Genomic DNA, 16611 nt, shown 5'->3' on the forward strand with positions numbered 1-16611 from the left:
TACTAACCTGCCACACTGAAGACCTATAGGTTCACCACTGTACTAACCGGTCACACACACACACTGAAGACCTATAGGTTCACCACTGTACTAACCTGCCACACTGAAGACCTATAGGTTCACCACTGTACTAACCTGTCACACACTGAAGGCCTATAGGTTCACCACTGTACTAACCTGTCACACACACACTGAAGACCTATAGGTTCACCACTGTACTAACCTGTCGTCACACACACACTGAAGACCTATAGGTTCACCACTGTACTAACCTGTCACACACACACTGAAGACCTATAGGTTCACCACTGTACTAACCTGCCACATTGAAGACCTATAGGTTGACCACTGTACTAACCTGTCACACACTGATGACCTATAGGTTCACCACTGTACTAACCTGTCACACACACACTGAAGACCTATAGGTTCACCACTGTACTAACCTGTCACACACTGATGACCTATAGGTTCACCACTGTACTAACCTGTCACACACACACTGAAGACCTATAGGTTCACCACTGTACTAACCTGCCACATTGAAGACCTATAGGTTCACCACTGTACTAACCTGTCACACACTGATGACCTATAGGTTCACCACTGTACTAACCTGTCACACACTGAAGGCCTATAGGTTCACCACTGTACTAACCTGTCACACACTGAAGGCCTATAGGTTCTCCACTGTACTAACCTGTCACACACACTGAAGGCCTATAGGTTCACCACTGTACTAACCTGTCACACACTGAAGACCTATAGGTTCTCCACTGTACTAACCTGTCACACACTGAAGGCCTATAGGTTCACCACTGTACTAACCTGTCACACACTGAAGGCCTATAGGTTCTCCACTGTACTAACCTGTCTCACACACACTGAAGACCTATAGGTTCACCACTGTACTAACCTGTCACACACACACTGAAGACCTATAGGTTCACCACTGTACTAACCTGCCACATTGAAGACCTATAGGTTGACCACTGTACTAACCTGTCACACACTGAAGGCCTATAGGTTCACCACTGTACTAACCTGTCACACACTGATGACCTATAGGTTCACCACTGTACTAACCTGTCACACACTGATGACCTATAGGTCCTCCACTGCTATAACAGATATAAAATCTGTTAAGACACTGTATTCATGTTTCAAGAATCAAGAAAGGAGTATATATATATATATATATATATATATATATATATATATATATATATATATGGCCTCGTAAATGGAAGCTGATAGTTTATTTTTTACTCGGCTGGTCTCAGGAAGAAATTACGAGTCCTCACTGTCCGAGATCGAGTTAAGACCAAGAACAAATGTATCCGACACAAGACCGAGACACTCAACATGTGGTCTTGAGACCGGTCAATTATAGCCCCTCATTTACACATCTGATTGTCCTTTTCTCTAACGATCTTTGCCCGCCCTTACTTCTCCACCACAGATCGCTTCTGGGACTTCCCCTGGTAGTTCAGAGCCATTTTGGTTTCCATTCCAGAGTACACTGCCACTCCTAGAAGAAGGAGAGTTGGTCAGGACAGGCTCACACGCTGACCATCATTCAGACCCTCATTTGCATTAAACAATTGAGTCACCATAAATCTTCTGAGTATTCTTCAAGGTAGCGCCTTTCAGGAGGAGATTCTCTGGACCCAAAGACCTGAGGGACACCACACAAAGAGAAAAGAAAGTCACAAACCTTCTCCAAAAACACCAAGACCCCTGCCTTCTCTTATAGCGGCACACTAGCGTTTGCTCTTGCCTAATACTATCACTGGATAACTGCAGTCTTGAGTTGACGTCTACACTGCCCCAACTGTTCTTGTGAAGGACACAGAACGTCATCTTTTATAAGATCATTACAAAGCGGCCCGGTGACAAACGCTTCAGAGAGCACTTTGGAAGCGCTGCCCTGAGTCTGGGCCAAGTCCAGTATTACTTTCATGCTCGTTTGGAGTTATGGATCAATGAAATAATGATTTGATGGTTATACAAAAAGCGAAAAGACAAGAGTGCTTAAACGACTGCTTTCATTTCTTTTTTTAGACTGAGGTACGGGAGAAGGGGGTAACAAGGGCTAAGGGGGGGAACCGATAGGGGAGTGGCCAGAACGCTTACCTCACAGCTGGCTCCTGGTCATTCTTGTAGATGTGCATACGCCCCACAAACCTGTAGAAACACAGACCCTCATGAATGCCCTACCCAATGGCAGATGCTCTATTTGATCTCATCTCACGATGGACCTGAATTGAATCAACTGTGCAATGGGCTAGAAATGGTCAATTTGAATATTTTCTCATATCAGAAAGAAACACACACTGATGAATAATACTATCTGCAGCACAGGGACAAGTCAGATGTAAAACTATCACAATGCCATATGCTGATCACCAGGACTTTGCATAGACTGCACCAATTAAGAGCGAGCTAATATGATGGGTGGTTTGTCCGACAGCACGCTGGTACGGCAACTCTGTTTTATTGATTGCGAAAAGGAGCAGCATCTGGCGCCTTCAGTTCCTTAGGCTGTCCGAAACATCACGGATGCATTTATGGCGCCAAATTGTACTGTAATGGCCGCTCCTTGGCCATAGGTGGCGCCAAACCAATAAGTCTCTGGAGAGACTCCAGCTGTTCAAACAACTGGGTCTGTTCCTCTATGCAGCACGGGCCAAATCTAACTCAAGCTTCCCTTCAATTCCTGGCCAGTCTCTTCCACCAATCAGGTTTACTAACAGTCCAATGTCGCTAATAATAACCTGTCAAGAGAGCTAGAAAGCTTATAACCTGCCAACACTCTACCTAATTTACATTTACATTTACATTTAAGTCATTTGGCAGACGCTCTTATCCAGAGCGACTTACAAATTGGTGAATTCACCTTATGACATCCAGTGGAACAGCCACTTTACAATAGTGCATCTAAATCATTTAAGGGGGGGGGTGAGAAGGATTACTTTATCCTATCCTAGGTATTCCTTAAAGAGGTGGGGTTTCAGGTGTCTCCGGAAGGTGGTGATTGACTCCACCTTGACACTGTTGCTATCAAAACGTCATCGGGACATTCCCGATTGACAGTGGATTAAACTGACTAAAGCCCTACACCCTAACAAATCAGCGTGCACATGTTTTTACAGTCCAGGGACAGTTTTCACAAAGCCTCTCAGAGTAGAAGTGCTGATCTATGATCAATATTGGCTTTCAGATCATCATTGTATAGACTGGGGGGGGGGGGAACTGATCCGAGATCAGCACTGCTACTCTCAGAGCTCTGCGTGAGGAACACGCGAGGACGACAGAGCCTACTTGTAGAGGTCAGGCTGCGGCTGCTCGCACTCCACGGTGGCACTGAGAGACTCCAGGCCCTTCTCTGTGTCTGGCACTGTGTAGTGTGTCTGAGAGAGAGAGAGAGAGAGAAAGTAAGTGAGTGCTGACTATTTCAGGTCATCACTGCAACACACACACATACACAGGCGCATGTAGTCACGCACACTAACACACGTCGACGGGGCTGTAGTGGAGTGGGTCGAGAGCTTCAAGTTCCTCGGTGTCCACATCCCTAAGGAATTATCATGGCCCACACACACCCACACAGTTGTGACGAGGGCACAACGATGCGTCTTCCCCCTCAGGAGGCTGCAAAGATTTGGCATGGGCCCTCAGATCCTCAAAACGTTCTACAGCTGCACCATCTGGAGCATCTTGCCTGGCCGTGTCACCGCTTGGTACGGCAACTGGCATACGACCGCAAGATGCTATACAGAGGGTAGTGTGTACTGCCCAGTACATCACTGGGGCCGAGCTCCCTGCCATTCAGGACGTCTATGCCAGGCGGTGACAGAGGAAGGCTCTCAAACTGTTAAAGACTCCAACCACAGGTCATTCTCTTTGCTACCGCACGGCAAGCGGTACCAGTGCACCAAGTCTGGAAGTAACAGGACCCTGATCAGTTGCTACCCCCAAGCCAAAAGACTGCTAATCAGAGGTCTACCTGGATTACCTGCATTGACCCTGTTCTGCACTGGCTGAGTACACACACTGGACTCTACCCACAATGACTGCCGCACTCTCTCTCTCTCTCGCTGCTCTTGTTTTGTTTAATAGGATGTCGGTGGGAGGAACTGGGAGGGTCATCAGTAAAATGGGACACTCCTGGGACTCTCTCCACGCAGACAGACTGTTTTTGGTTGTGGCATTTTGGGGCTTTGGTGTAAATTTGTTTTGGTACCTCTCAACACCCCTTCTTATCACCATCTATGCACATCCACTCACTTACACTACTGACTACACACACACACACATTTTGACTTCAGTTCATAAATATATGTTTGTTATTTCGTTATCTCAGTGTCGTCTCCCTCTGTTAGGGGCTACGAGCCGTTTCCTAACACCGACGCTCCAACATACACCGTCTATAATCTATTTCCATTTCCATACTCTGCATTGTTGGAAATGTACCCATAAGTAAAAATGTCACTGTTCGTCTACACCCGTTGTTTACAAAGCACGTGACAAATGCCTGGATTGAGAAAAGGAGTGGGAGTGATGGCAGATTGAAAGCAATGTCATGCCCCCACAGACCGCACGCCTCAATGGCACCGTGACACTGGTGTTACTGTAGCAGCACTCCACCTTATGGTTGGACTCCCCGTCCAGACTGGCCGTGGTGACAAAGCAGGTCTCGTCCTCCCGGCTGGACTGCAGCAGGATGAGGTCACAGGGGAAGGTCTCATCCTCCACCACCTCCACCACATCCCCGACCTAGTGGAACATAGAACACGTAAGGAACGTAGAGGCAAGGCCCATCTCAAATCCACCAATAGTCCCCTGTGAAGGTCTGTGAAGATTATACCTGTCAAATCCACGCAGATCTACACAGTTCCAATGTGCATAGTGAGGTCTAGAGGGCAATTTGGAGTTGTAAATCTATACGTGACTGAAATACCATCCACCTTCCTTCATTCAGCATTACCTACTTGGGATTACCATACGGTACATTAGAGCAACACTATCAAAAACACTGGAACATGCCAAGATGCCAACTACCGCTCCTTCCCCTCCACCCCGCCCCGCGTCCGCAAGGGGATATTTATTTCCAGGGGACTTGGCCGAGGCGCAGCTTGCTGAAAAGCTACCTTGATCTTCTCGCTCTCCTTGCGTGCTCTCCGGCCATCCTCCAGCACCGTCACCAGGTACTTATTCACCTCATTGTCTGCCTTGTGCCGCAGCCAGTCCTCATAGCCCTGAGAGAGATATGGGAGGGAGAGCGAGAAAGGGGGAGAAGGAGCGGGAGAGCGAGGGAGAGGAAGAAGGAGCGAGAGAGCGACACACACACACGCGTCTTTTTAGTACGGTACTGACTACAGGTCTGTGTTCACCTCGCCCAGTCTACAGAGAACCTCCCCTGGTGTCCCACTTCAAAGCCTGGATAAAGGCAGCAGCGTTGCTAGCTGCCGTCAATGTGTCCCATATAGGAAGTACACCCTCCATTGTGCATTTCAAAAAGCCCTAGCAGCAGGCCACCCGGAAAGCCAATCCCTAAAACAATACATCTAAAAGGCTGGAACACCGCTGCAGCAGTCAAAGAGACAATATACTAGAGACTGTCACACCATTTGATCATGTTCTCCAGACAACCGGCATTGACCCGCACGGCCAGCATTACTTCGGCTGTGTCAAAAATAACAAACCATTTGAAATGATTCACCATTTCAACCGCCAAAATACACGCATTTAAAGGGAAAGGTATGTAATTAAAAACGTGGAAGAGAGGCGGTGGAGAGATGCATAGAGGGGCTATAAAGGGGACCATAGAAATGTAATTTGTAGAATGTGAAAAGCCCCTTTAGAATGGATATGTCCATTCTAGTAATTGTTATATTTCAAGGGGGGGGGGGGCAATGAATTCCAAATGGGGACAGTGTCATGTCTTACCTGTTTAATGGCTGTTACTGTGATGACGAAGAACAATGGCAGGCCACTAGTGACTGGGCTGGTGGGGGTGTCTACAATGACCTGTAGAACAGAATACCAGATACTTTATGTACTATACCATTCAGATAATAAAGCCTCATAAGACAAGATACTTTTCTATTAATAGGTCTAACAACGCTTTATTTTTTTTAAATCAAAACATAAACCAATTGCAAAAAAAATCACATCCTCCCCGCTGATTGGAGGACCTCAAGCAGGTATACTGTAAATGTGTGCATTCCAACCTTCAGATAACCACAGATCAACCCGTCTTTCCCAGTAAATCATCATTCTACCACTATTGACTAATCGCAAATGGTAGCCAATCTACTCAGATTATTTGTGATTATCTCGCCTACAACGTAGCTCGGAGACGGTCTCAGGAGTGGTGCAGCGAAAGAGTCATTTCCAAGGCCATTTCTTAGACGAGAATACATTGTATGGAAGACAAAAAATAAACATTGGACAGGTTACAACAGATTCTTCGAGCACATGGGCGGGGGCACTCCCACATAAATGCAGGTTGTAGTGCATGTCTGCCTGAGTATGCGCCAGTCTCGGCTCCACAGCACCTAATCTCTCCGTCCAACAGAGAGACATGGAGACATTTTGTACTGAGACAGAATAGGAGAAGAACCCAAGCAGCTTGGACCTGCAGGACACCTAATTCAGTGGGCCAGGGACACAGTGGTATTTAATCTAAAACCACACAGGGGCTGGTTCCTGCTGCCTGCCTGGTGCTGATGCCAACAGAACACGGAGCAGGCCCTCTCCTGCTGGGCTACTGAGAGCCGTGCTGAACAGCAGGCCAGGGGCACTACAGGAATCTGTGCGTGTGTGCGTGTGTGCGTGAGCGCGTACAGGAATCTGTGTGTGTGTGCGTGCGTACAGGAATCTGGCCACTAATGAGCCTAGAGACCGAGAGGGAGCCTGCACATGGCCAGTCAGGTAATCCCAAGCAACTAGCAGCTCAGGAGCACAGAGACAAAAGCTTGACCTGCAACAACAGCCCCCAACAACACACAGCCTTTGTGTAATTGTGTGTGTACCCTCTTAATGCTGTCACAAGGCGGATTTACCCCCGCTCTCCTGATCCTGTAGCACGCCAGAGGCTCCCACTGATCAAGTGGCGCTTGTTACGGAACACACACACACACAGTTGTGCACACACGCATATTTGGCATTCAGAGCATGAGCTGTACAAGATGTCCGATAAGTATCAGCTGAGGCAGGAGACATGTTGTGAGCCCTCTTTCAGGTGTTTCCCTGCTCACCTGTGAGAGGACTGACAATGAGGAAGTGAAAGAGAATTCGCTGCTCCCTCAGCAACACATCCTTCCGCGAACACACACGCAGCCAGCGTACTGAGCTCTAAAGCATTTCAGCACCGACTGCTGTGATTACAGTTAATAATTCAATTAGAAGGCCGAAATGGACTGGTGCACATTGAACCTTCAGCCAGAATGCAGAATCAGGGAAAACAGACTGTCCTTTGTTTCTCTCACTGGGAGTCAGTCAAAGAAAGGAGGGCGAATGTGAGAGTGAAACCGTCCTCTCCTCTTCTGTAGCTCCAGGTGTTCCCGGACAGAAATAGAGGCAGCAAGAAGACTTTACTATAATGTGTGGAGCTGGGTTAACCCAGGTGGCAGGTCTCAGTGTTAGAGACTCCTCAGTGGACCAGCCAGTTCCCTCGGGTGGAGCACAAGTTTTATTGAATACACCTCCCCTCTCACCTCTCCTGGCCCAGCCAGGACCCTCTCCACCCTCAGCAAGTCTATGCATCTGTAACTAATGCTGCCCCCCAGCCAGGACCCTCTCCACCCTCAGCAAGTCTATGCATCTGTAACTAATGCTGCCCCCAGCCAGGACCCTCTCCACCCTCAGCAAGTCTATGCATCTGTAACTAATGCTGCCCCCAGCCAGGACCCTCTCCACCCTCAGCAAGTCTATGCATCTGTAACTAATGCTGCCCCCCAGCCAGGACCCTCTCCACCCTCAGCAAGTCTATGCATCTGTAACTAATGCTGCCCCCCAGCCAGGACCCTCTCCACCCTCAGCAAGTCTATGCATCTGTAACTAATGCTGCCCCCCAGCCAGGACCCTCTCCACCCTCAGCAAGTCTATGCATCTGTAACTAATGCTGCCCCCCAGCCAGGACCCTCTCCCCCCTCAGCAAGTCTATGCATCTGTAACTAATGCTGCCCCCCAGCCAGGACCCTCTCCACCCTCAGCAAGTCTATGCATCTGTAACTAATGCTGCCCCCCAGGCAGGTGATAGATGTTGGTGGGGGTAGACTTAAGCGCATGTCGTTTTTCGATTTAATAAATTGATAAAAGCCCATCTGGAGGTAGGGAGTGGGGCGAGACGTGGCCAGTCCAGGCCGATTAAAGATATTAAAAATGTGACTGGCTGTATTGCGGCTGAAAGTGCCGGGGACAGCATGTCCCGACACGGTCAGTCCCACCCGACCGCAAGGCATGATTTGGTTCACGCCACAATACTGCAGAGAGTGGCTACTACAGAGTGCACTATATCACACAAACACTCCACACCCATAGCCCCCACACCACCTGCTAACCTTTCCACAGCTGCTAATAAAATAAACACTGGACACCCACCCCAATGTTCCCCTAGTATTACCTGGGCGGGGGGGGGGTATTTCTCCTGAGCGTTGTTCACTTCCCCTCCCTCGTACAATTTTCTACGCTCCGCCAAACTTGAATGACACACATTAATCACACAACTACAGACCATACCCCCGCAAATAGCCACAAAATAACAGGTCCATTCCTCAACTTTTGATACACCCTTACCTCAATATATATATGCACACACACACACACACACACAGCACCTAAACCCAAACCTAGTCATTTGATAGGAACGAGCATTCTGCTATAAGAGGACTCCTCCACCAAACTGACGGGTGGGTTAGATCTCTGACACTGATAAAGAGCCCTACATCTGAACAGGGAAGAAGTGTGTCAGAGTGAGTGACAGTCCCTCAGGTCCCAGGGCAGGGGAGGCAGGGGCCCTCTCTCCATCTCTCTCTCCAACCCCGCTCCCATTCCATCAGGAGGCAGGCAGCAAAGGCATGCAGAGCTATTTAGAGGACAGTGGTGCTTTTTTCTATAGAGTCTATTTGAGGCTCTCATAAGTACAGGAGGACTTCCTGGCTCCTTAAGTCAGCAGAGTAGAGAGATAGTAAGTCTCTTCCCCCCGTTACTGATTGTCAAACAAAGCGAGATAGCCAATCAGTAATGGAGAGCGAGCGAGAGACACACGCCGAGAGCGAGCGAGAGACACTCCGGGGCAGGTTTCTCCCTAGTCCACTTGCAGTCTGCGCTGGGAGCGACACGACGCTTGCCGGGCGGGCGACGCTTGCCGGGCGGGCGACGCTTGCCGGGCGGGCGACGCTTGCCGGGCGGGCAAGCGTGGAGGAGGAGACGCTCGCCGAGGGAGAGAGAGCGCGGAGACGCTCGCAGAGAGGGCACGTGAGCGGTCTGGTCAGCATGTTAGATAGAGGTAAAAGGAAAAAGAGGGGGGGTGGTTGTGTGTTTGGATTCTGTTGGGCCATTTGCAGGAAGCCTCTGGGGAATTGAAAGGTGCAGGTGTGACAAGATGTGAAAGTGTGTGTGTGTGTGTGTGTGTATACGCGCATGTGTGCGTCTCCCTTCCCCCCCAAGTCACATAATGGTAGGCTGTGTGGGGAGGAACAGGGCGGTAAGGATAAGGCTGGATTAGTAGCGGACAACCACATACCAGGCTGGGAAAACAACGCGAGTGCGCGCGCACACACCACACACACAAATAACTTCTTACAAAATCATGACTCACACGTTTGCACATTTACATTGCAAATGCTCCTTCAAAGCTAACTTGAACACACTATGCTGATTTACCACACACTCCAGTACATCCACTGTACACACGGTACACCGAGATGAACCCACTGATACACTACTCAAACAGGTAAAGGTCACAGTGAATAAAAGAACAGGAGGCAGCTGAGGAGATGATTGGACTGCAGGAAAAGGAGGTTTAAGCACGCCCCCATTCTCATCGACGGGGCTGCAGTGGAACAGGTTGAGAGCTTCAAGTTCATTGGTGTCCACATCACCAACAAACTAACATGGTCCAAGCACACCAAGACAGTTGTGAAGAGGGCACGACAAAACCTATTACCCCTCAGGAGACTGAAAAGATTTGGCATGGGTCCTAAGATCCTCAAAAGGTTCTTCCGCTGCACCATCGAGAGCATCCTGACTGGTTGCATCACTGCCTGGTATGGCAACTGCTCGGCCTCCGACCGCAAGGCACTACAGAGGGTGGTGCGAACAGCCCAGTACTTCACTGGGGCCAAGCTTCCTGCCATCCAGTTCCTCTATACCAGGCGGTGTCAGAGGAAGGCCCTAAAAATTGTCAAAGATTCCAGCCACCCTAGTCATAGACTGTTCTCTCTGCTACCGCATGGCAAGCAGCACCGGAGCGCCAAATCTAGGTCCAAGAGGCTTCTAAACAGCTTCAAACCCCCAAGCCATAAGACTCCTGAACATCTATCAAATGGCTACCCAGACTCTTTATATTGAGCCCCCCACCCCCTTTTACACCGCTGCTACTCTGTTGTTACCATCTATGCATAGTCACTTTAATAATAACTCTACCTACATGTAAATATTACCTCAACAAACCGGTGCCCCCACACATTGACTCTGTACCCCCCTGTATATAGTCTTTGTTTGTATTGTTATTTTACTGCTGCACTTTAATTACTTTCTTTTATTTCTTATCTGTATTTCTTTTTAACTGCATTGATGGTTAGAGGCTCGTAAGTAAGAATTTCACTTTAAGGTCTACTACACCTGTTGTATATACATCAAATTTGATTATGCCGCTGAAGACAGCAGAGGCGGTGAACTGTTGCCAATTGACTAATAAGTTCAGAGTTCAGGACTACAGCATCTCGCCCACCCTTTGCCTGCTGCTTCCCAGATCCCATTAGTCCTAGTTCCTTCTGGTTCTTCCAGTGGAACAGAGCCAAAACAGTCCCCATGGGGGTTCCAGTGGAACAGAGCCAAAACAGTCCCCATGGGGGTTCCAGTGGAACTGAGCCAAAACAGTCCCCATGGGGGTTCCAGTGGAACAGAGCCAAAACAGTCCCCATGGGGGTTCCAGTGGAACAGAGCCAAAACAGTCCCCATGGGGGTTCCAGTGGAACAGAGCCAAAACAGTCCCCATGGGGGTTCCAGTGGAACAGAGCCAAAACACTGGGGTTCCAGTGGAATTGCCATGCCAGTTGTCTGACAGGAACATCAGTAACTAACTACTGGTAGGCCACTGTATTTATACCAGCTAGCACTCCATATGCTGAGCCTGTTTACACTGGGGATGGGCTGTTTAGACTTTTAGTTTAAGTTACGGTTGCTAGAGAGAGAGGTGGTTAGTTTCCATCTCAGGTCAGAAGGGGGAAGAGAAAAGAAAGCGAAGGGGGAGGAAGAGCAGACTGATGGAGGGGGAGCAACATCGCTGTGCAGATCTCTGGGCCTGAGAGAGTAGAGGTAGAGGAACAGAGTGGTATGGCCGTGAGCACCAAGCCGAGGGATAAACATGTCACCCAGTGCTTTGGCTCAGCCCACTCTCACTTTCAACTCAGCAGTGGAGGAGGGCTAGATACACACAAACCATGTACAGCTCTGGCCACACAAACACACGCAGTCCCCGTTTCACAACTGCCACAAATAGGTTACACTCGCAAACCGAGGCTCACTCTCAAAGCACACACAGGCCTGACCACAGGCTGACTGTTTCCCACATGCCATAAACAGTCAGTTACACCCAGGCCTGATAACACACACACACACACACAGGCCTGACCACAGGCTGACTGTTTCCCACATGCCATAAACAGTCAGTTACACCCAGGCCTGATAACACACACACACACACACACACACACACAGGCCTGACCACAGGCTGACTGTTTCCCACATGCCATAAACAGTCAGTTACACCCAGGCCTGATAACACACACACACACACACACACACACACACAGGCCTGACCACAGGCTGACTGTTTCCCACATGCCATAAACAGTCAGTTACACCCAGGCCTGATAACACACACACACACACACACACACACACACACCTGACCACAGGCTGACTGTTTCCCACATGCCATAAACAGTCAGTTACACCCAGGCCTGATAACACACACACACACACACACAGGCCTGACCACAGGCTGACTGTTTCCCACATGCCATAAACAGTCAGTTACACCCAGGCCTGATAACACACACACACACACACACACACACACACACACACACACACACACACACACACACACACACAGGCCTGACCACAGGCTGACTGTTTCCCACATGCCATAAACAGTCAGTTACACCCAGGCCTGATAACACACACACACACACACACACACACACCTGACCACAGGCTGACTGTTTCCCACATGCCATAAACAGTCAGTTACACCCAGGCCTGATAGCACACACACACACACACACAGGCCTGACCACAGGCTGACTGTTTCCCACATGCCATAAACAGTCAGTTACACCCAGGCCTGATAACACACACACACACACACAGGCCTGACCACAGGCTGACTGTTTCCCACATGCCATAAACAGTCAGTTACACCCAGGCCTGATAGCACACACACACACAGTAACCGTTTCACACTTGCTACACAGACACTTCCAGTCAATTCACACTAACACATATTGAACATACTCACGAGTCCCAGACACGCACAACTCACCTGCACCAAGAAGATGATGAGGAAGTAGAAGTTGGCGATTCTTCTGAACTGTTCAAACAGATTCTTTGGCAGGAAGTTCCACACCGTGTACTGCAAAGACAAGGAGGGAGGGAGAGAGTACACCAATGAAATGACATGAGAATGAAAAGCACAAGTTCAAAACACAACATAGGCCTACCCAGTGAATCCTCGCTCTCTGCAAACCACTACGTTTCTGTTCTTTGACAACCTCTTGTCAGGGTAGAGGACTAGTAGACTATAGGAAGAAAGGCTAAGCTAGGAAAAGGATTAGCGACATTCAATATTCATCAGTTCCTTCCACTCCGGCTCGGTCTCTGTACTTAGTGAGACGGCCGCTAGTGCTGCCTTTCTAAACTGCCTGTGAACCAGGAAGCCAGTCCTCCTCTCAGCCCTCGGGGGCCTGCAGGTATTCTGTTGATTCGGATTAGAGATTTATCTCCTTAATTCACCCAGTGCTGAATAGAGAGCAGATTACCTTATCAAGTTGGTGGCAGATTTTTTTTTTTTTTTTTAAGTGGGCATAACAGTTGATATTCAACACAGAAGCTGACGCGACACTTATCTTGCCAAATCCATAAGACGGCCCAACAATGCCCCGGTAGTACGGTAACTAACACGCTGGACTAAAACGTGTGCACACACAGACACAGTGTTGAGAGGGGAATGTAGAGGGGAATGTCTTTGCATGAAGACAGTGCTGAAATGCAGCAGTAGCAGAAAGAGGCCATCTCATTTTGCCAGAGAGAAAAGAGTGAGGGGAAAGTAATCGGAGGGGGAGCATGAGTGAGGAGGGCAGTGAGGGAGAGAGAATATAAAGCGAGAGAGAGATGGCGCAGAGTGAGTAGAGGGGAAAGGAGAAAGAGCGTCGAGGGAGTTGTAAGGAACAGAATGATGAAAGACAGGCGCATGGTAGAAGTGTAAACACTACAGCCAGGGTAACACTGGAGGAAGACATATTGATTGGCCCATTCCCAGTGGGACCCTCTGCGCTACTATAAATCCCACTCTCCCAGTCCTTCCTCCCCCTCCTATACATGATTCTAAACCCCCAGCCAGCCCTCCTCCTCAGACCCACACCCCTAGCCCTGATTTGGGGGTGGGTGGGGGGACTCAGAGAACCAGAGGGGGACATATTGAATCACCCACCCTACCTGCTGGTACATTAAATAGTAGCAGTGTATTTCACGGCCACAGACAGATCTCCTGAGACAAATAATGGCCTTCCATTTGGGGAGGAAGACGAGCATGTGGAGAGGCAGTGGGAGGAGAGGGAGCTAGAGAAGACTGCCATTGGAATTCATGACGTGGAGGGAGAGACAGTGGTGCTTAGGTGGGAGTGGGACAGGAAAATATTCACGCATGTGTCGAAACGCAGACAAGTTTCCACGTGCCTGTTTTACGGTGTTGTGCAGACCGCAGGTCGATGGTGTAAAAGCATGGCAGTGTATCTTACCTTGGAAGAGACAATCCTGTTGTCACAGAACTTGGGGGGGATGAAAGCGTCGGTGGCGGGACAAGGCCGGTGGCCTACGTAGATGGTCCTGCTGTCTACCCTCCTCTCGTCCCTACCGAACTGTACAGAGATGGAGAGACAGAATTAGAAGCCACACACACAGTGTAAATATATTGCTTCAGCAGATATTTAGACTCAACACAAGAGGCTAGAAATGTATCTAGTATACAGCCTCCTAATACAATGAACCAGTAGACTAAATACTGGGGGAAATGTGCATCAAGTTCAAAAGCAAAGAGGTCTTGTGCATAACTTCCAAGGTTCATAAATGAAGACGTTAACACCCACATTAACGCATGGGGAGGAAAACAAACCAATGAAAACAGTGGTACTGCTCTCACCTCCACGATACCACAAAATCAGGAAGAATTCTCTCATTCTAGGTCATCGAAAACCATTTCGTTCCGTAACTTGCAAATCTTGATTAGTCTTTCTAGTCTTTAATATAAATTTAAATCAAGGCCATGAACCAAAATATAAATGTTATCCAGTCAGAGGTGCAGAATTAATTACAAAGACTCTATCCAAACTTCAAATGCAGTGGAGCACCAAAAAGCTGTTTAACACAAGCCAAGGTTTCACAGGGGACAACGGCGCATATGACATGGGTCAAATTGGCCAAAATGGAGAGTGCACTAGTCCTGTAATGAGTTTCATTTCTTCCCTCTAAGGTGGAGAGTTATTGATAATTATCCCGTTATAAAGCGCTGCCCCTGGGGAGAAGCGACTGCTCACACCAGATTTATGAGCGCAGTTATCTCCAGTGCAGCTAGACTGAGGAGGAGGAGGCAGTGGTGGTGCCGCATTTCAAATCAAAACTACTGGTCATGTACACATTTCAGCAGATGTTATAGCGGGTGCAGCGAAATGCTTATGTTACTAGCTCCTGGCAATACAGTAAAACCGTATACAAATAATCAAACATTTCATTAACCAAAAAAATAAGATCAGCCTCCCGAGTGGTGCAACGGTCTAAAGGCACTGCATCGTAGTGTTGCAGCGTCACTACAGCCTGGGGTTCGGGCCAGTTGTCAGTCGAACGGTCTTTCCTCCAACACGTTGGTGCAGCTGGCTTTTCGGGTTAAGCGAGCGGGTGTTTAAAAGCGTGGTTTGGTGGGTCATGTTTCAGAAGACCCACGACTTGACCATTGCCTCTCCCGAGCCCGTTGGGGAGCTGCAGCTATGAGACAAGATCGTTATCACGAAATTCATCCTGTATTTATTTACAGTGGGGCAAAAAAGTATTTAGTTAGCCACCAATTGTGCAAGTTCTCCCACTTAAAAATATGAGGCCTGTAATTTATCATCATAGGCAGATAAATTCATTAAAAATCCTACAATGTGATTTTCTGGATTTTTTTCTCCTCATTGTCTGTCATAGTTGAAGTGTACCTATGATGAAAATTACAGGCCTCTCATCTTTTTAAGTGGGAGAACTTGCAATTGGTGGCTGACTAAATACTTTTTTGCCCCACTGTAAATAAAATACAGGATGAATTTAATCAAGATATACTAAGAATAGGGCGGCAGTAGATATTACACCTGCTCGTCAAACTTCTCATTCCAAAATCATGGGCATTAATATGAAGTTGGTCTCCGCTTTGCTGCTATAACAGCCTCCACTCTTCTGGGAAGGCTTTCCACTAGATTTTGGAACATTGCTCCGGGGACTTGTTTCCATTCAGCCACAAGCATTAGTGATGGGCACTGATGTTGGGTGATTAGGCCTGGCTCACAATTGGCGTTCAAATTAATCCCAAAGGTGTTGAATGGAGTTGAGGTCATGGCTCTGTGCAAGCCAGTCAATTTCTTCCACTGATCTCACCAAACCATTTCTGTATGGACCTAGCTTTTTGCAAGAGGGCATTGTCATACTAAAACAAACTTGGAAGCACAGAATCGTCTAGCATATGCTGCAGCATCAAGATCTCGTCAATGGAGCTAGGGGGCCTAGCCCGAATCTTGACTATACAGTTGGCACTACGCATTCGGGCAGGCAGTGTTCTTCTGGCACCCGCCAAACTCAGATTCATCCGTTGGACTGCCAGATGGTGAAGAGTGATTCATCACTCCTGAGAAAGCATTTCCACTGCGCCGGAGTCCAATGGCGGCGAGCTTTACACCACTCCTGCCGACACTTGGCATTGCGCATGGTGATGTTAGGCTCGTCTGCTGCAGCTCGGCCATGAAAACCCATTTCATGAAGCGCCCGACGAACACTTGTGCTGATGTTGCTTCCAGAGACAGTTTGGAACTTGGTAGTGAGTGTTGCAACCAAGGACAGACAATTTTTACA

The 16611-nt window shown here is 48.4% G+C and overlaps 1 protein-coding gene across 7 annotated transcripts in view; it reads right to left on the bottom strand.

Annotated features, from left to right (window-relative positions):
• The window catches only part of LOC135526333 (phospholipid-transporting ATPase 11C-like), a 67651-nt gene that overhangs the window by 22423 nt on the left and 28617 nt on the right, over positions 1–16611 (bottom strand). For all 7 annotated transcript variants that reach the window (XR_010453285.1, XR_010453286.1, XM_064954626.1 and 4 more), the window contains exons 2-10: positions 14256–14375; positions 12782–12871; positions 5953–6033; positions 5154–5261; positions 4651–4779; positions 3325–3413; positions 2137–2187; positions 1614–1678; positions 1450–1531 (exon numbers count right to left, since the gene is read on the bottom strand). Coding sequence is in view for 5 of the 7 variants with exons in the window: in XM_064954626.1 (XP_064810698.1) it covers positions 1450–1531; positions 1614–1678; positions 2137–2187; positions 3325–3413; positions 4651–4779; positions 5154–5261; positions 5953–6033; positions 12782–12871; positions 14256–14375 (815 nt within the window). In the remaining 2 variants the exon portion in view is untranslated. The remainder of the gene's footprint in view (positions 1–1449; positions 1532–1613; positions 1679–2136; positions 2188–3324; positions 3414–4650; positions 4780–5153; positions 5262–5952; positions 6034–12781; positions 12872–14255; positions 14376–16611) is intronic.

This window comes from Oncorhynchus masou, chromosome 32 (assembly GCF_036934945.1).
Source record: "Oncorhynchus masou masou isolate Uvic2021 chromosome 32, UVic_Omas_1.1, whole genome shotgun sequence".
In the NCBI taxonomy this organism is placed as follows: Eukaryota; Metazoa; Chordata; class Actinopteri; order Salmoniformes; family Salmonidae; genus Oncorhynchus; species Oncorhynchus masou.